This window comes from Lithobates pipiens, unplaced genomic scaffold (genome assembly GCF_037356315.1).
Source record: "Lithobates pipiens isolate NorthernLeopardFrog02 unplaced genomic scaffold, aLitPip1_a1.2 Scaffold_16, whole genome shotgun sequence".
Classification (NCBI taxonomy): Eukaryota; Metazoa; Chordata; class Amphibia; order Anura; family Ranidae; genus Lithobates; species Lithobates pipiens.
The window spans coordinates 222,301,931-222,323,402 of NW_027507748.1; the positions used below are offsets into that span (position 1 = coordinate 222,301,931).

At 42.0% G+C, this 21,472-nt stretch overlaps 1 protein-coding gene across 1 annotated transcript in view; it reads left to right on the forward strand.

Moving 5' to 3' along the window:
• The window catches only part of RNPEP (arginyl aminopeptidase), a 47,054-nt gene extending 26,803 nt beyond the window's left edge, over positions 1-20,251 (forward strand). Inside the window, exons 8-11 of the mRNA XM_077481108.1 lie at positions 5,903-6,011; positions 9,654-9,878; positions 10,212-10,354; positions 17,962-20,251. Coding sequence (XP_077337234.1) covers positions 5,903-6,011; positions 9,654-9,878; positions 10,212-10,354; positions 17,962-18,111 — 627 coding nt within the window. The 3' untranslated portion in view covers positions 18,112-20,251. The remainder of the gene's footprint in view (positions 1-5,902; positions 6,012-9,653; positions 9,879-10,211; positions 10,355-17,961) is intronic.
• The last annotated feature ends 1,221 nt before the right edge of the window (positions 20,252-21,472 follow it).

The following is a 21,472-nucleotide window of genomic DNA, read 5'->3' on the forward strand; positions in this document are numbered from 1 at the left end:
CAAGCGCTAGATTTTCCGATGCGTCTGTTGCCAAAAGTGCGCCAGAGCCTCAGTTGGTGGAGGATACCTGAGAATCTGCAGAAGGGGAAATCCTTCTTACCAGTTACCTGGAAGTTAGTAACCAGATGTCAGCCTTTTGGGTTGGGGAGCAGTCCTCAAAAAGGCGACTGTCCAAGGGAAATGGTCCAGAACCATTGATGGGCAAAGGCCCTTGCCCATCAACATTCTAGAGATTCGGGCAGCGGAATTGTCCTGTCAGGATTCGATCTGACAATGCTACAGTAGTGGTATATCGATCACCAAGGGGGCACCAGAAGTCATGCAGCCCAGGGAGAGGTAAACCATATCCTAACCTGGGCTAAAAAAAGCATGTGCCATGCATATCAGCAATCTTCATTCCAGAGCTAGAGAATTGGCAGGCAGACTACTTAAGTCACCAGCAGTTGTTCCCAGAGGAATGGTCTCTTCACCCCGACATCTTCCTGGCTATATGCCAAAGATGGGGGATCCTGGATTTAGATCTGTTTGCGTCCAGGTTCAACAACAAAGTTGACAAAGTTCTTTGCAGGATCAAGCAGGAAAGGAAGTCTGTAGTTCTTGTGGCCCAGAAGATCTTGGTATGCAGAGATTGTAAAGATGGCGGTAGGGGCCCTATGGGACTCTACCACCACGTCCAGACCTGCTATTGCAGGGACCAGTGTTCCATTCTACCTTACAAATGCTAAATTTAACGGTTTGGCTATTGAAACCCACATTTTGAAGAATTGTGGGCTTTCAGGCTCAGTGATATCTACATTGGTTAATGCAAGGAAGCCAACTTCCAGGGTCATTTATTATAGAGTCTGGAAGGCACATATTTCCTGGTGTGAATCCAGGGGTTGGCATCCTAGAAAGTGTTATAGGTAGAATCCTTGCCTTTCTGCAAATGGGGTTAGAGATTAAGCTGGCCTTGAGTACTATCAAAGGCCAGGTCTCGGCTTTATCGGTATTGTTTCAATGACCACTTCCTCGCATTCTTTGGCCCATAACTATACAGGGGGTAATGCGGTGTAATCCACCGGTTAGGTGACCCCTGAACCCTTGGGACTTGAATTTAGTTCTGTCGGAATTTACAGGAACAGCCTTTTGCACTGATGCAACATATTCCCTTGGTCCTTTTTGACAAGGAAGCTTGTTTTTCTGGTAGCCATATCTTCGGCAAGAAGGCTATCAGAATTGGTGGCTCGCTCTTGTAATGAGCCATATTTAATCATTCACAAGGATAGAGTAGTATTGCGTCCTCATCCTAGCTTTTTGCCTAAGGTGGTTTCAGGTTTTCATCCAAACCAGGATATTGTTCTACCTTCATTTTTTCCAGAACCCTGTTCTATGGAAGAAAATCCACTACATTCTCTGGATGTAGTGAGAGCGTCAAAATATATTTGGAGGTGACTGCTCAGATTCAGAAAATTGATGTTTTGTTTGTGTTGCCTGAAGGTCCTAGAAAAGGACAGGCAGCGTAATGCTAAGTGGACTCAGCAAGTAATTATTCAAGCTTATGGTTTGAAGGGGAAAGTTCCACCTTTTTAAATCAAAGCGCACTCCACCAGAGCTGTTAGTGCTTCATGGGCAGTGCATCACCAAGCCTCCATGGCTCAAATCTGCAAGGCTGCAACTTGGTCTTCAATCCATACATTCACCAGATTCTATCAGGTGGATGTAAGAAGGCATGAGGATATCGCCTTTGGGTGCAGTGTGCTGCAAGCAGCAGTATAGGTCCTCAGGTCTGTTTGCATCCTACTTTTTATTTGTCTCCCTACCCTCAGATAGCATTGCTCTGGGACATCCCATACAGTAATTACTGTGGCTCTGTGTACCGTGATGTACGCTAAAGAAAATGGGATTTTTATAACCGCTTACCTGTAAAATAGTTTTCTAGGAGTCCATCACGGGACATAGGTCCCGCCCCTCTTTCTGGTTACACGTGTATTGCTTTGCTACAAAACTGAGGTATTCCCGGTAAGGGGAGCGGCTATATAGGGAGTTAACTTGCTGTCTAGGTTGTGCCAGTGTCCGTCATCTAAAAGTGTCTATATAACCCATACAGTAAATACTGTGTGGCTCTGTGTCCCGTGATGTACTCCAAGAAAAGGATTTTACGGGTAAGCGGTTATAAAAAAAAAAAATCTCCATGTTACACTAAGTGTCCATGCACATATAGGCTGTTATCAGCAATTTTGGGCAGTTGCGTTTTTGAGCAGTGAAAAAAAAAAAAAAAAAATAGTGGGTTCTGAGACTTTTTTTCAGCTGTAAAAACACTCTAACGCCATTGATTAAACGCTCAAACATCGCTCACCAGCTTTATTTTATTTTTTTGTTTTTGAGCCTTTGATTAAAAAAAATAAAAAAAAACGCTAAAGCGGAATGACACAAAAAAAAGCTATGGCAAAAACGTTGAAAAACTCGCTGAAAAGCTACTGACGTTTTTCTATATATTTATGTAAAACAAGGCATTTCCTCATTCTGCCTTGTGTCATGACAGAAATCTCTGCTCCCTGTCATGTGAGTTGTAGCCCATCCCTCCCTAGGACACACTAAACCCCTTCATCTCTCTGTAGTTAACCCCTTCTCTGCCAGCGTCATTTGTACAGTAATCCGTGCATTTTTATAGCACTGTTCGCTGTATAAATGACTGGTCCCAAAATGGTGTCAAGTGTCCGATTTATAATGTCTGTCGCAATAAAAATCGCAGATCGCCACCATTACTAATAAAATTTTTTTTTGATAAAAATGGCATAAAACTATAACCTATTTTGTAGACGCTAGAACTTTTTTGCGCAAACCAATCAATATATGCTTATTGCAAAAAAAAAAAAAATAATAATCTATTCATTATATTATATATATTTTTTTTTTTATTGCGCAAAAAATAAAAACCCGCAGAGGTGATCAAATGAAAAAGCTCTATTTGTGGGGAAAAAAGGACGTCAATTTTACTTGGGTGCAATGTTTCACAACTGCACAATTGTTAGTTAAAGTGACGTAGTGCCGAATCGAAAAGTGCTCTGGACAGGAAGGGGGTAAAATCTTTCGGGGCTGAGAAGGTTAAGGAACTTCGTAGGTAGGTTTTCCAAACATAGTAGAACTAACCACAATTCTTCTGTCTTGGTTGCTTATTTCTCTCTGTGTAATACCAGACTGACGCAATGATGTTCAATTCAGGACTCCTTGGGGGCCATACCTTCTCTTCCATGATTCCTAGTTCTTTTTGCTGAAGATAGTTGCGTGGTTGTGCAATGCTGTACACAATGTATGTGCGCCTACCCCCCACCCCCCCCCCCCCGCACACACAAACCGCTTTCTTTTGGTGGTATTTGATCATCTCTGTGCTTTTTCTTTTATTTTTTGTGCTATAAACAAGAAAAAACTGTCAATTTTTGAAAAATAAATAAATTTTATATATATATATATTATAATAATAAATATATCTCATGCTACATACTTTTGGTTAAACAGAAAAAAAAAATCCCAATAAACAAACATATATCAATTGGTTTGCTCTAAAATTATAGTGTCTACAATCTATGGGATATATTTTTGGAATTTGTTTACTAGTAATGGTGGCTATAAAAAAATATTCACTGTATTCAATGACACTGGCAGGGAAGCTGTTGGGGGGCCAGGGATCCCATTCATTTGCAGGGATTTACCCCTCAATTCATGTTTTGGCTATGGGACAGAAAGTCGAGGTAAATCTCCCCAATAGGACACAGATGGCAAAAAAAGACTGGGATTTATAGCACTCCCTTACACTGTCCAAAATGAAACGTTTTATTTAATTATGTGCAAGTGTACCTGGGAAAATTGATGCTGTTTTTAAAGGCAAAAGGTGGACAAGCTAAATATGTGTGTGTGTGTGTGTGTGTGTGTGTGTGTGTGTGTGTATATAAGAAAAAAATAAAATAAAATGTTTATTGATTTTAAAAAAATGTTTATTGCTTTTTTTTTTTTTTTTTTCTGCATCCTAACGTTGCAGGATTTTCTCACACGTGTGTAAAACCTTTGTGCACAGTACTACCGTATATACTCGAGTATAGGTCGATCCGAATATAAGCCGAGGCCCCTAATTTACCACAAAAAAACTGGGAAAACTTATTGACTCATGTATAAGCCGAGAATGAGACATGCAGCAGCTACTGTTACAGCTTAAGAGTGGAAAAGAGGGTCAACAATGCCCATCTGCAGCTGCATACCTCCCCTGTGTCCTGTCCATCCCTGTGTTCCTCGCAGCCTACCTGTCTCTTTGCCTTCTGCAGCCTCTGTGTGCCATGCCGTACCTCTCCTCCTCGTCTGACACACGGCGGCCATTCCACTGTTCAAAAGCCGCGCCTCTCTGTCTGTGATAGGCGGAACACTCAATTTCCCAGCAGTCAGTGTTCCGTCTATCATGGACATCCTCTCATCCTCGTCTGTAGTATGAGAATGAGCGGATGTCCGTGATAGGCGGAACACTGACTGCTGGGAAATTGAGTGTTCCGCCTATCACAGACAGGGAGGCGCGGCTTTTGAATAGTGGAATGGTCGCCGTCTGCCTACCTGATCTGCGTGACTCGAGTATAAGCCAAGGGGGGCACTTTCAACCTAAAAAAAAGGGGCTGAAAATCTCGGCTTATACTTGAGTATATACGGTATATTTTGTCCATGTCATCACCATCCCCCCTTCACATCAGAACTCCCCCCTTAACATCAGTTTCCCTTCTAAAGCAGTTTCCAGTGGCCTCAGCTCTCCTTTGCAACATAAAGGGGCACTCCAATGTAGTGTCTCTCACATTAGAGCTGCAAAATTAATCGAACCGCTATCACAATTTATTTTTTATTTTTTTTCCCCCCATTTCTTTCTATGCAAAGAATCTGCTCTGCTGACTGTCAAAAGAGAGGGGGGAAAAAAAGCCTGGGCAGTCTGCCAAGTATCACAACATTCTTTAGCAGTGAAACAAAGTCTGAACATTGTCATGATTTGATCTTTAGATCAAAGGAATACACTTCAGTTTGTAAATTAGGAAAGTTTAACCACTTAAACACTAAACCTTTTTCTGACATTTGTTGGTTTCAAGTAAAAAAAAATAGTTTGCAATAGTTTGTCACAATGTATTTGCACAGCAGTCTTTCAGATGCATTTTTTATTTTTTTCTAAAAAAAATACACTTTAATGAATGAAAGAACTAACCTGTAAAGTTAGCCCAATTTTTTTGTATAATGTGAAATATTTCAGGCCCTGAGAACTGTGATCTTTATTGTAAGCAAAAAAAAAATTGTGATTCTCCTTTTTGGCCAGAATCGTGCAGCTCTACTTCAGATTATAGTGCCCCTTTTACAACACGTGCCTCTTTAACCACTTCAGCTCCAGAAGATTTGGCTGCTCAATGACCAGGCCATTTTTTTGCGATAAAGTACTGTCGCTTTAAATGACAATTGTGTGCGGTCGTGTGACGCTGTACCCAAACAATTGACGTCCCCCCACAAATAGAGCTTTCTTTTGGTGGTATTTGATCATCTCAAAAGGCTAACCGACATACAGCTACGTCGGTTCGCCAAGGGAAGCCAACCTGCCTCAGTACAACTGCAGCAGCTGGTCGGGAAGAGGTTAAATCGGTGCCCCTTCACATCAGAGTACCCCTTTTCAGTGCAAGCCTTCCCTGCACAGCGCTACCATTTGCAGGGCAGAGGCACTTATCAGCCTGTAATGTGCTCTCCCACCTGTCCACACCTCGCACTGTGTCTTCCTCACAGCAGGAAGTGGGCCATGTTTGACGGTCTGTTGCGATACTCTTCCTTTAAAAACAGTATTGCATTTTACAATAAGAAGATAATGGTTATAGCATTGCAATGATTATTGTTTTTTTTTTTTTTTTTCCTTTTTCAGGCTTATGTTGACAAATTTAAATTTCAGAGCATAACTGCTGATGAAACCCTGGCATTTTATTTAGATTACTTCCCAGAGCTTAAAGCAAAGAATGTTGATAAAATCAAGGGTAAGGCTAAATTAACACTTAATTAACACTACATATAAGCCTTTGTATTTTATATGTAGATTGTTTGTTTTGTTTCCCCTCTATACTACATTCTTTCTTCCTGTGGGTTTTTTATTTATTTATTTGCAAAGCATTCCTTTTCACCTGTGTGTGTGTGTGTGTGTGTGTGTGTGTGTGTGTGTGTGTGTGTGTGTGTGTGTGATAATTATTTATTTATTATTATTTTACCCTTGCATCTTCTATTCATCCAAAATGCAGGTGCTGTATTCAATTTATATTGCACATCTGAGGCTTTTTGCAGGGTGAGAATATTCATCACTGGGCACAATGTATTAGCCCAAGTATGTTTCTTCCTAAAAGTAACTGACAATTTCATTGCAGAAGATCCCAGGGTTTTTTTTATTTTTTTATTTTTTTTGTTTTTTTTGTTTTCTTTCATGCTCAGGCCACTGGTGAGCCTTTGTGCTGACACACCAAGGCAGGCTATAGATGATCATATAACAAAAAAGAGAAAAGGAAACCAATAGGATGGAGTACATCACAGTGCCAATTGACATTTATCCACACACTCAATAAGAGTGGGGCTCAGTGACCAAAAAAGCACATGAAAAAATGAGCACTGAGTCATGAAGTCAACACAAAACCCCAAACTAGTGGGTTCTGAGAGACGTTTTTCAGCTGTAAAAACGCTCTGCCGATAAAAGCTCAAATGTTGCTCACCAGCGGTTTCTAACATTTTTGATCATTGGAAAAAAAAACGTTTTTTTTTTTTTCAAAAAAAAATAAAATAAAAACCGCTATTGCAAAAACGTTGACAAACTCACCGCAAAGCTACTGATGGTTTTTGGAATTTTAACCACTTCCCACCCGGCCAATGCACATATACGGCCGGGTGGGAGCCGTCTACTTCTGATAGGACATTCAGGAACGTCCTTCAGAAGGAGAGGGATCGCGCGCATGCGTGCCTGCGCAGTGGCGCGATCCTGATGTGCTTGTGTCACCCGGACACGGCGCATGTCAGATCGGCAGGAGGGCTCTGTGATTGGCCCTCCTGATCACATGACGGCCGTGTCCAATCACGGCCGTCATGTGATGTAAACAAACAGCCGGTTGCTAGGCAATCGGCTCCTCCTCCTCCTCACACAGAAGTCATCGCTGAGGAGAGGGAGCAGATCGCTGCAGCCGGCTGATGATCAGTGAGTATGAGCTGTTTTTTACAGCTTTTTACTCACTGATCACCAGTCTAGTGTCAACACACAACACACCACACAGTATAAACACAGTCCCCACTCGTCCCCAAAACACACATGTCCCCAAAATATACATGTCCAAAATAATAAAAACACATGTCCCTAATAATAAAAACATGTCCCACTAAAATCACATGTCCCAATGATTATCTGCACACATGTACATGATCATTTGCGTACATATGTCCGTGATCACACAAACCAATTATTATACACTTAACGGATTTTTTTTTACCAAAAACATGTAGCAGAATACATTTTGGCTTAAATTTATGACAAAATTTGATTTTTATTGGATTTCTTTTAAAATAGAAAAAAGAAAATATTGTTTTTTTTTTTTTTCTCAATTTCCGCTTTTTTTGCGCTTATATCGCAAAAAATAAAAAACGAAGTCGTGAATAAATGCCACCAAAATAAATCTCTATTTGTGTGAACAAAATGATAAAAATTTCATTTGGGTACAGTGTAGCATGACCGCACAATTGTCACTGAAAGCGCTAGAGCGATGAAAGCTGAAAATTGGGCTGGGAAGGAAGGGGGCGAAAGTGCCCTGTATTGAAGTGGTTAACCACTTGCCTACTGGGCACTTAAACCCCCCTCCTGCCCAGACCAATTTTCAGCTTTCAGTGCTCTCACACTTTGAATGACAATTACTCAGTCATGTAACACTGCACCCAAATTAATTTTTTGACCTCTTTTTCATACAAATAGAGCTTTCTTTTGGTGGTATTTGATCACCTCTGGGTTTTATTTTTTGCGCTATAAATGAAAAAAAGACCGAAAATTTCGGGGAAAAAAAAAAGTATTATGTTTCCTTCTAATGTTGCAAATTAATATTTTTTTTTTCATGAATTTTTGGCCACAATTTATACTGCTACATATCTTTGGTAAAAATAACCCAGATTAGTGGATATTATTTGGTCTTTGTGAAAGTTAGAGAGTCTACTAGTTGTGGTACAAATCATACAAAATGTATCACATCTGATGTACTGGTGGCCTATCTCCTTTCTTGCGACCCGAAAAAGCCAGGAAAGTACAAACACCCCCCAAATGACCCCTTTTTGGAAAGTAGACATTCCAAGGTATTTAGTAAGAAGCATAGTGAGGTTTTTGGTGTTATTTTTTCCCACAATTCTTTGCAAAATTAAGATTTTATTTTTTTTCCCCACAAAATTGTCATTGTAATAGGTTATTTCTCTCACATGGCATGTGTATACCACAAATAATTCCCCAAAATACATTCTGCTACTCTTCCTGAGTATTACGATACCACATGTTTGGGACTTTTTCACAGCCTGGCCACTTAGGGAGGCCCAACATGCAGGGAGCGCCATCACATGCTCTAGGAGCATAAATTACACATCTAACTTGTTGACTACCTATTACAATTTTGAAGGCCCCGGAGCACCAGGACAATGACAGGTGGCACTGATGGCAGATGGCACGTGACACTGATGCTGACAGATGGCACTAATACATGGCACTGATGTCACTTGACACCGATGACAGATGGAACTAATATGTGGCACTGATGACACGTGACACTGATGTGACACTGATGGCACTGACAGATGGCACTAATATGTGGCACTGACACGTGACACTGACAGGTGGCACTGATGACACGTCTTGGGACGTGTAGTTCCGCAACAGCTGGAGGGCCATAATTTGGGGATCCCTGGACTAGAGCATTGGCTAAATCTTGAGCCATTTGGTCAAATTTCTTCATGTTTGTACAGCATTACAGCTTGGCCAAGACCAAGCATTTGGAAGGAAGGTCCTAGAAGATGACTGGGGGAAAATCCAGAGTGCACTTACTGTTAACTATTTCCAGTAGTCTTCCAGAACAGCACAATCCTTCCCTAGCTTATGGATTAGGTTTCTTTTTTTTTATGGTGGCGTATTTCAGTCATCCTTTTGGTTTTCATATAAACTGACTGTGTGTCTGGAGGACCACCTTTTTTGGTTCCTGATTGAGCAATGTGTTTTCTGTCCTAGTGGGAGCAGCTCTATCTCAGGTTCTAGACTACTGGAAATAGTTACAGGTAAGCCTAACGCATGATTTTTTTAAGTGATCTTGGCATTTCATATCTATGTTCAGGGAGATTGTAATTAAATGGAATCACATCACTTCAACAATCAACTTCCTTGATTATAGCTAGTGTGTGTGTGTGTGTGTGTGTGTGTGTGTGTGTGTGTGTGTGTGTGTGTGTGTGTGTGTGTGTGTGTGTGTGTTTTTTTTTTTTTTTTTTTTTTTTTTTTTGGTCTACCACCAGATCTGCTGGCATATTTATCATTTATTTTTATTTTTTTTGCTGCGAAGCAGTAGATTTTGTATATATTGTAACTATCTTGTAAATACACATCACTGAAGGTTTTTATTTTACTTCAGGCCTGGAATTTCACCATTGGCTAGATACCCCTGGTTGGCCGGCCTTCTTGCCAGACCTGTCTTCTGGCACTTCGCTCATGAAACCAGCTGATGAGTTGGCTGATCTCTGGTCATCTTCTCCACTGAATATGCAAGCTATTGGAAAAATGGATGTTTCGTCTTGGAAAACTTATCAGATGGTCTACTTTTTGGATCAGGTTCTTGCAAAGTCCCCTCTACCACCTGGTAAGAAAATAAGTTGCATTTAAAGCAGAACTAAACCCCTCTAAATTAAGTTTCCCAAAATGGTTGCATTCAAGGCATGATGTGAATAACTGTCCGTTGCTTGTGCTCTAAGGTGACTGCTTCCTTTGCTGTGAAGAATGGGGGGGGGGGGGGGGGTTAATTCTGCTTTAAGTAAAGTAATGGCACACTTGTGAGAGTTAAATACCTGTTTCAAATATAACTTGCATTTGATGGCAACCAGTAAATGGTAGGAATTTACAGAATAGTATAAATAAGTAAAAGGCAGTCTGCTGAAGCTTTGTTTATTTACATTTCTTATCCTATTTTACAAAGGTAATGTGGAAGAGCTTGGAAAATATTACACAAAGATTTCAGAAGCCACCAATGCTGAACTCCGTCTTCGCTGGGCTCAAATTGTGCTGAAAAATGATTACCAGGATCATTTTTCTAAAGTCCGTGATTTCTTGTACTGCCAGGTATGTGAATGGGAAATCTAGTCAATATAAAGTAGGAGAAATTAAAAACCTGAAGTAATTGGCATTTTAATCCTAGAGCAATTGTTACTGGTCATACATTTCAGACTTGATGGAACCTAGCAAGTAAGTTGTCTCCTATTTGTAGCAAGACAGCTCTCCTGCTCTTAATATATTATATTGTGTACAGCCACCAGTAACTGGAATGGAGCATGAGATGCCAATTTCTCCAACAACTCGTACAGGATATTCCCTGTAAAAGGAGGGGAAATGTATACATTTTACCAGGGCCAACCTGCATGAATAAACTAAAATTATTACCACGAAGTATCTGCCCCCAGAATCTGTAATCTCCGTTTCTATGGAGCAAAGTAAGGACTTGTGCAAAAAATAGACACATCCCTAGCATAAGACAAATAAGTGGCTTGTATGGCTCTGTGCATCCAGGGATGTTTCATGGCCAGAATTTTGTTGCCTAGTGAATGAGTTTCCTGTAAAAACATTATGTGGGGGTGTTGGGCCTGCAAAAATTTCAGCACCAGAGCTCTCTTGTATTTTGAATTCAATCCCCTGACATTCCAGGAGATGATTCTAATATTCAAGGACATGACTGTAATTCAGAAATTTGCCACAAGCTAGAGGCCTAGGAGAACAGGTGAGGTCCAGAGTCAGTCATACAGTATGCTGAAGAATAACATTTCCCACCTACAAACATTAGGTTTTGATGGAGCCTGTTTCTTAGTGTCCTCCGATCTTCCAACCGTGAAGTACCGAGGGTGACGCCACAAACAAGCCACCACAAAAAAGGTGGAGCAGATGCACAAAACATAAGAAAAAGAAACATGAATAAAAACTTCACTCCAGAACAGTTCCATTGTAACAATTCCATTTGAACTATTCCCTGTCTTGCCAGCTTAAGGGGGGGGGGGGGGGGGGAGAAAACAGAAAAAAAACAGACTCCAGCCAGCAGCCTTGATCCCCAAAACTGAAAGAAAAACAAAAATGAAATATTGTCTTATAGAGTTATTGCATATGTCCCTTAGGAAGGAACAAAAATATCAACGGGGTGAGCACTGGCACTACACACATTCTGGGAGTACTCTTTGCAGAGAGAATCCGGCTCCATGCATATTGTAGCCATGAAGCACCAAACGGCTATACATATGCTGCAACATCTTGAAGGGAATGTTTTTTGTGCAGTAAAAGCAAGGTCTGTACATATGCATCCTCCTGGAAAGCGCACCGCCATTAAACCTACTGGGAAGCATAACTTGGTATAGGATTATAGTCTAAGCATATGTGCCCGCTAGTGCACAATCAGCCTTCACTGTACTGGATTGTGGTAAAAGGCAAATAAGGGTTATTTTCTTTCTTTGAACCCCATTGATCATTTTCTAGCTGACATGTCCACCCTCGTTTCATCTTCATCATCCTGGTAGATGGCGGCAGATTTTTTTTATTAAGAATGTCTTGGTGTCGTGACCTGGAGCGGCATGAGATAGGATGCAATGAGCTGAGCTCTGCCAGCCGAATATCCTGAGCGAACATCCTCAGACCCAGACCACAGATTCTCACGGCACTATCTGCCCCCCAGACCGGGCAAACCCTGGGCACATGTTGCTGCTGAGAAGAAACACGGCAGCGGCTGCTAAACTGGCTAAGTTCAGACATGATATGGCAGACCCAGCAGACCAAGATGGCGCCCCATGCGGGGGGAGGAGAGTGCGCAGAGCACAGACAGTCAGACTCCTAGATGCTATAACAGCATGCCAAGAAGCTGTCACGACCTGCCAGACCAACCTCACAGTAAGGATTGAAGAGGTAAGATATCTCTCTGGTTAGGCAAGACTTTCAAAAACTAAGGGAGAGAGTTAGACGCAGAGACCCGCCTGAGCAATGTGGAGGACTACCCCCCCCCCCCCCCTCGGAGATCTCCTCAGAGATCTCCTCAGACCTCAGAGGCTATGCAGCACCAAGTGAATAAAATCCTGCAGAAGTTTTCTAGAACATTAAGTGCGCCATGCTGTTCCTGGGCCGTCTACGTGTTAAAGGCACCGACCCAGCCCACTTCTTAGAAGATCCTGAGACAGCCTTGACATGGCTTGAACACCGAGATGCCAACAGATGAGTATATCTGTAAAGCTACATCCACCCTCAAAATCTGCGCACTTGAGTCTCCTACCCCCTTTCCTCTCTCAATCTATTTCCCCTATCTAATGTACCTGGCTTCATTTTCACTGTCTGGGGTGGGATCCTCATCTCTTACAGCCAGAGTGGTTTGGAAACTGCATAATAACATTGCTCACTGTCTCCACCACCCTCTGGACCAAAAGTTTTGGGATGCCATGTTTGACGGCGTTCCCGTAACCTCATATTTTCACTAGTCTCCAACAGCTCCTGTGCACCTAATGCTGATACATTCCGTGGTAATATATGTGGCGAAATGGCATCTGACTGCATACTGACATTGCTCACTGACTCAGCCACCCACGCTCAAGGAGGCTGAGTTCTCTATGCTTTAGGATGTCCCGCTCCACCAGGAACACCCCCCCCCCCCAAGATTGAGACAGCTCCCTTCACAGAATGTTTGGATGAGGTACCCGATGACAATATCGCCATACCCTAAGCCACATGCCAAATGCTATACCCCTGCTACCATATTTACCGGCGATCGGGTCAAGACTTTTTTTTTTTTTTCTTTTGATATTTTCCACTGGAATATTCTGACAAGGTCCCTCCTTGCTGGTGGAGGGGAACACCTTACCAGTAAGCTCACCTGGACTAGTGAGAACAGTCCTATAGTGTGTCACGTAGCGCAGCGAAGTTTCGCACAATACCTTACTATGCACAACCTGTGCTTGAACAAATGGCAAAACACTGAGCTACCATACTATGATACCCTCATGCATATTTTGTTGCTACAATGCCATTCTTTCACAGGTTGGATAATGTTTGGGTCTAATGCCCGCACCAGTTGGGGGCAGTGCAGGGCCGGGTGGGGGGGGTTATAAGGTTTGCATTGGTTAAAAATGTTCTTTACCGTACATTTGTGATGGTGCAGTCGGAGTCCCTCCCCAGCTGGGGAGGGGTACCTACTATACTGACCCGTAGGGGGTGACCCGTATCCTGGAGTTTAATTATCCTGTTGTATACATCCATGGCCACATTAAAATTCCTCACATTGAATGTGAGGGGAATGAGACCCCATGAAAAGATTCGCAGTTTTTGGACAACTTAAAAAGATGAAAGCAGATGTGGTGGCCTTAGTGGAAACGCACGCTGAGGGCCCTATGTTGAGGGCACTCTGGCGACCTTGGATAGGACGGGCGTATCACTCTGTCCACACCACACACGCGCCAAAGGAGTGTCTCTATTAATTGCAAAAAACACCCATTTTGAACTCCAGGACTCGGTAATGGACCCTTTGGGTAGATTTGTATTTATAAAAGCAAAACTACAAGGGGATATGATCCTTATACTAGCATTCTATGTACCTCCGCCCTTCCAATTTGGTATACTGACAGAGGGATTCAACTGAATGGCACTCCACCCTGCTGTTCTGGCAGTGTGGATGGGGGTTTTTAATAATGTGATGGACAAATCGTTAGATAAGATGATCAGCCCCACGCAACCTTTAACACGCACCCAACTGATGAGATTTGCCCGACTTCTCAATGATTTCCACCTGGTGGATACATGGAGAACTAGGCACCCTACACAGCAGGAGTATTCCTGCTTCTCCGCCTCCCACCAATCTGTCCCGAATAGATCTTATACTCTTCTCCAAATCACTCCTACCTAGGCTCACAGATACTGGCTTCCTGCCCAGATCGTTGTCTGATCACTGTCCATTCTGGGCTAACCTCTCCTTACTGCATACATGCCCCCCGACAACGTGGCGCCTGAATCCCTTTTGGTTAACCCTCCTACCGGAGGTTAATGACCTGGAGTCAGGCTGGGAGACCTATTTTTTGAGACCAACGAGGGGTCAGCGTGACCACAAATAGTTTGGGAAGCGTTCAAAATACATGCTAGACTCTTCAGACCCAAATTAACAGGGTGAAGCGCTCTTCCACAATATAGACGTGGCGACACATAATTTACAGACTGCGGAGAGTGAATTTATTAACCCCACAGCAGAGAAGGCAGGTAGCCGTAAAATATGCTCCAGAGCACTGGCCCAATTTATTTATGAAAAATCCAAACAAAAACTTTTCTTCCTCAGCCAGAGGTCATTTGAGCATGGTGAACGAGCGGGGAAGCTGCTAGCTTATCTAGTCCATAGTGAGGAGAGGCCCCCAGTGGTGGTCTCCCTCCGCTCTGCAAACGACACGCTCGAGACTGACCCCTCACAGATCACGATGATGTTTCGAAACTTCTTCACTGCCCTCTATACAACCACTGTCTCGGATGACCTCTCCCAGATGGAGTCCTTTTTGACGGGGTTACGTTTTCCGCAATTGACTGAGGAACAAACCCAAGAACTAGAGGAGCCCCTAACAAAAGAAGAAATCTCTACAGCTATAGCTGAATTCCCGTCATCTAAAGCCCCAGGCTCAGATAGCCTACCGGTGGAATTCTACTCCACGTACCTAGATCTACTGGCCCCCAGACTGCTAGCATTATAGAATTCTATTTTTGAAAATTCTGAACTCCCAGCGTCCATGAGGGAAGCAACTATAGTGCTTATCCCCAAACCTGGGAAGGATCCACACCTTCCACAATCTTACTGGCCATAGCGATTTACGCGCATATGGGAATAGTGGGTTTGCGCGGGGGCGGGATCACAGAGAAAATCAGCACATATGCAGACAATACACTTCTATATTTAGACTCAGACAACTCACTACCAACAGCCCTAGCCCTGATAGAAAAATTTGGCACATTTTCTGGCCTAAAAATCAACTGGGAGCAGTTCCAAATTCTCCCCCTGGACAGCTTTCCACCATCCAAAAACAGAGCTCTGCTCCCTCTGCAGAGGGTAGACACTATTAAATATCTCGGAATCTGGACTGCCAGAACCCCGTCAAACTATGTCCTACTCAACATTACCCCTCTAATAGATATGATCAAGCAGAAGACACAGGTATGGCCACGTCTTCCACTAGGGGTTATGGGTCGCACAAACCTTAAGATGGTCCTGCTCCCGAAAATTTTATACATGATTTGGCACTCCCCTGTATACTTGGTGCTCAAACACTTTAAGATGATGGAAGCCCTCCTAAAACCATTCGTATGGGGCAATAACAGGCACAAATTTCCCTAGCATAAACTCAAACAACCCACTGACCTCGCAGGACTGGCCCTGCCTGACTTCAACTTGTACTACCTTGCAGCCCAATTATCGCAAATTTTTCATGTAGACAAAATGGATAAAGACAGGTTCTTGAGCTTCCTATGTCCAAAATGGACCAGACTAACTCTTGACTCCATGGTGGTGATTACTGTGGGAACAGAGAATGAGGGCAGGACAATGGACAACAAATCGCTTGTCTACCAGTATAGGAGGGTGTGTAACATAACCTCTGCGAAACTACACCTACCGCCCCCACACGAATACACCCCCCTGTGGCACAATAGAACCCTCCCCAAATTTCAACGGATCACGGACAGCGGGATGTAGAGTAAAATGGGCATCATCTTCTATCCCACATAACCTCTGGTGGTAAATTAAAGTCTTTTCACAACTTGCAATCTGAATATGAGCTCTCTAATAGCTATTATTATAGATACTTGCAGCCTTGCCATGCGTACTGTGCACAATTTCCCATAGATGACCTTTCCTTGCTAATAATCCACTGATGGAAGCCATTAAAAACCCAGATCCCAAAAAACTCATCTCACAATTTTATGTCATGCTGTCACTCCCTCCAATGACCGTGGCGGCCTGCGCACTAAAGAATATATGGGTAGGGGAAATGACCTATAGCAGATGATGAATGGAGTGATGGCCTTGACACATATAAACTAGTATCACCCAAACTTTCTGACCGACTGACCCAAGTCTTCATAACGCATAACTTCAACATGCTTCTTCAGCAATGGAGTATTGCGTGGTTAGTGTGCCATGGCGGTTGAGTGCATTACTTATTATTTTCTTTGAAACAGTTATACATGCTAATTCCAGGTCTTTCTGAAGCTCTCCACAAGTGATCTTTGGCTTTTGGACAACTCTTCTGATTCTTTTCACTCCTCTGTCAGAAATCTTGCGAAGAGCACCTGGTAGTGGCTGGTTTATGGGGAAATTATGTTCTTTACACTTCTGGATTATGGCCCCAACAGTGCTCACTGGAACATTTAGAGTCCATTCACACAGGAGGAACTTTGGATCCGACTTGAAGTCGTCCCAAGATGCCTCAAGTCGCGCAACATGATAAAATCAATGTAAGTGAATGAGAGCCGTCTTAATGTACACTACTGAAGTCGCTCCGACTTCAGAAAAGGTTCCTGTACTACTTCAATACGACTTCTAGGCAACTTGTACCCATTGATTTCAATAGAAGTTGCCTCCAAGTCTGATCCCCTGTCTTAACTGAAGCAACTTTCCAGGAAGTAAAAATAGTTTTCTAGGCAAACCCCTCCCCCCCCACAGAGCTGATTATTATGTGATTGGCCACTGGTAAAGTCTCCTCTCCTGGAAGCAACTTCAAGTTGCCTTGTAAGTTGCCTCAAGTCGTGCTGTGAATCATACTCAAGTCGTGTCCAAGTTGCCTCCCAAAGTCTCGCTCAAAGTCGTGTTGCCCCTGTGTGAACGGACCCTTAGCAGTCCCTCTGTAACCGATGCAATCAGTATGTTTTGCAAAAATAAGGTTGCAAAGGTTTTGAGAGAGCGCTTTGCTTTTACCCATCATGAGATGTTTCTTGTGTGACACCTTGGTAATGAGACCCGTTTTTTATAGGCCATTAGTTGAGACTGAACCAGCTATTAGTTTGCACTGACAAGAGGCAGGATTGCTTTCTAATTACTGACAGATTTTAGCTGGTGTCTTGCCTTTCCATGCCTTTTTGCACCCCCCCTTTCTTCATGTGTTCAATAGTTTTCCTTGTGTCATTCCATTTTAATAAACATAACCTCATTTCTGAACTTATTTATTTTGGTTTCTTTGTATGTATGGGTTGTTATCGACGTGGTAAAAAAAAAATCAAGTCAGTAGCATAGTTTATAAATATATTTACCTAGAAAAATGGCAAAAAAAAAAAGCAAAAATTCCAGCATTCTGAAAAAGAACGAAGAGACAACATTTCAGTCCGAATTTGTGTTCCTACTCAGAAGTATTAAATTCAAGCAGCTTATGCGGTCGGACAGGTCGGCGATGGAAACCAATTTTTATTTATTTATTTTTCCGCTCTCATCAGTTTAGTTACATCATTAGTGAAACTTATACCACCTATACCTAGTTTGATTGGGGGGGGGGCAACCTGCTTCTCCAGGTGAGATAAGGAAGCCTAATGATCCAGCCAGGGCTCTCCTCCCCACACAATAAAATTAGAAGAAATGGCCACACGCAACTCTAGTTTTGAGCCTGGTTGGTTAACATTATTGGGTTTAATTTTCTTTCTTTTCAAGTGTCCTGTTAACCCATAAACATATTTTCTCATTGTGCTTCCAGGGAAAACAGAAGTACACATTGCCATTATACCGTGCTATGAAAGCTGGATCAGAGGCCGCTCGTGCTCTAGCCACAGAAACTTTTCACCAGACATCTCCGCAGCTTCATCACAATGTCCGCAGTTATGTGAAAAAAATCCTGGGAGTGTAAAAAGCATTACATAAGATGAAGACACCAGAAACACGCAGTAATATTTACTGCACTCAACATCCATCTCCTGGCATACAGAAATAGATTTTTATAGCTTGGCAATTAAATTAAAATTGTTTAATGAAACTTATTTGAATGCTACCAGCACAGTATTAATATAATGATGTAAAACATTTTTATATGGTGGTTAGCCAGCTAGAATACTCACATTTAGGCTTTGAATAACTTCTACCACTAAGTGGAGTACTATGAATGCTTCCATTAGCTTTGTAAGGAAAGAGAATTGGTATTCCAGAATTAAACTGACCCAGCGGGAGATTGATTCAGGTCCTGCATTTAAAATATAATTCCACAGATACTTTCTTTTTAAGAAAAAAAAAAAAGGGCTTTTTATTACATACCCCCTACAATATGTCCATGTTATGCTTCCTCAGACTAGAACTCCTCACTATTGTCATGTCAATAGCTTGATGTTTGCCTTACATATGTGTAGTTGAGAACAGAACAGCTGCAAGAATATCATATTGTATCATTTATTTATATAAATAAAAAGGAAAAAGGTTGGCTGCACAATAAAAGTGGCATTACTGGCACACATTTTAGATTTGAACAAGCAGATTAGCACTTAACATATTTTATTATGGATAAAGTAGTGCCGTAAAACGTAAACCTTTCATGAGAGATTTGTAGGGACTGCTCCTCTCTAAAGGCAAGACACCTGGCTGTTATGGTGAACCACTGGCTTTAATGCTTTGATTCTGTAATAAGGATACAGAACAGGCAAGTCACGTTTTTTTGCATACCTCATTTGAATGCTGCAGTACAATAATAGGGTAATTTTGACAGACTGGCAGCTAACATTTCCACAAGGAGGGTGGACAATGGCGGACTCAATGTCACTCTCATTTTAGGTTTACTTTAAGCCCTCATCTTCCAGGGGTCTTTAAATTATTATTTAAATACCATCAATGTATGCAGGGCCCAGTTTTCAAAACGTCATGTATTCCCAATTTATCCAATGTATTTTATGACTACTGCTATTTTTGTATGTTTAATTTCTATGATTCTTTTTGAGATCATCAACGTGCACTATAGGGGTAGTTTTTCCAATTTTTGTATTTTTTTTTTTTGGAACAAATTGCATTAAAGCTTTTGATGTGGTGTGTGTTTTTTTTTTTTTGTATTTTAATCATTTTAAAGTGGAGTTCCACCCCCCCCAAAAAAAAATACTGTGCTTAAAAAAAAAAAATTTGGAGAATTTTTTTTTTTTTTTACCTTTCCTCTAAATTCCCCTCGTAGTCTGCCTCCTTTGGTGCCTGGGATGTTGACTTCACTTCCCTTGGTGCAGGAAGGGAGATTGCCTCTCTCCCCTCCCTCTTGTCAATCATCTGGGACACGTGACAGGTCCCAGATGATTGTGTTGCCAGTCACGGCTTGCGCATGTGCATCGGGTGCCCGGCTGTGAAGCCACAGCCGGGTGCTCACAGTTAAAATGCCGGCAACACCGAGTGGAGGGGGGAGACGAGGGCTTTGATCCTCCGCATCGCTGGACCCAGGGATAGGTAAGTGTTCGTTTTTAGTAAAAGTCAGCAGCTGCAGACTTTTTTAAAGGGGTGTGCGTGCGATTAACACAAACAACCCAATCAATCCAGTTTGCATCTGTTGATATTTTGTTTGGAGATTCCTTAGTCCTGTGTAGCATGTCTGTATGGCGCTCTCCTGGTGTGAAAACGGAATCTTGCTTACTCTTTTGAAAATTAATTTGATACATCCTGCAGCAAGTAGATAAAGCATTTTGTCAGAATTTGCCAGTAAGATTAGAAAGTAACTAATGGGGTGTTTTTAGAGAAAAAAAAAAAAAAGGTAACCTATAGAGCAGATATTTCTCTCTCATTTTCATCTCTGAAGCAGGAAGTGAGGGGAAAATCTTCCAAAAGAGTATTTAAAAAAAAAAAAAAAAACTTTAAATCCCTCTAATTTTAAACTAGAACTTTTGGATGGAGTTCCACTTTACATCTGGAACAAGTGTTGAAAATTGTTTTTATTGTAACAGACCTCTACAATATCTCACATATGCAGATGTAGAACTTCTTAAATATAATCTATGCTAAACTAAATAAAGAGCACTATTTCTACCCTCCTTCTGGACGTTGGACATTTCTTCAAAAAAAAAAAAAAAGATAATTCTACATCATGCATGTTACAGAACCGTGATTTAGGCAGTATTGTCTAAACTGCATGACCACTAAAATTTTCTTTACAATGTTTGTGTGTTTTATTTATTTTATAAATTATCCCTAAAATTGAGGTGCAACAATACCAAAAGGGTTACAGAAAGTGTCAGGTAATTAAGAGCAGTAGATGTCAGTAATAAAGATTATTTATGTCAAAATGCAAAAAAAGTGGTGACTGTAAGTACAAGTAAAACTCTTTTTTTTTTTTTTTTTTTTTTTTATATAACTAAAAAGAAGAGATGAGCATTGGCAGCCACTGCATTTCTCTCAAGTTTAGACAGGATATTCCTATTAAAATAGATGTTGGACCATTTAATGGGCAATTAATTAGGGATGTATTAACCTCCCTGGCGGTATCCCCGAGCATGACTCGGGTTTGTTTTTTTCTTGTGTTATCGGTAATCCCGAGTCACGCTCGGGGTAACATTGCAGAACGGAGATCTTACCTTCTCCCGGCACTCCAGCGGCATCCTGACTTCCTGGTTCCGTTCTCTGCGAGCAGCAGCGGCGCACGGGAGCGGAACTGGGTGGGAATTTCAAAAAGTGAACACAACACAAACACATAAATAGAGGTGATGCATTGTAATCTGAGAGGATTGCACTGTATCATCTCTATCTGACTGATAAACTATACAGTGCCCCTTGACTCCAATAGAATAAAATATAACATGGCATGAAAAAAGCGCCACTTCGCTACAAAATCGCCATTGGACCAGCTGAGTGACAGCGGTAGCGACACGGAGTTGCTCGCAGAAATTTGCGATAGTGAGTCGTGGGGAGATTTTGTCGTCTGACACTGACACGGATCTGACAAGTGACAGCGGTGATGATCCTGCACCTGACCTCAGCGATGTGCGCAATTGGTGCCCTATCGACTGCGATACAGACCAGGTAGCGCCGCCAAGATTCCCCTTCACTGGATCACCTGGGATACAGGTAGATGTCGAACGTGACAATCCTCTGGCATACCTGCACTTATTTCTCACTGAGGATGTAATTGAAAAAATTGTCACAGAGACAAACCGCTACCAGGTACAGCAATCCGCTACGCTGTATGCCAGGTTTTCCCAAAGCAGAAAGTGGGAACCGGTGACCAAAGAGGACATCTGGCAGTTCCTGGGACTCAT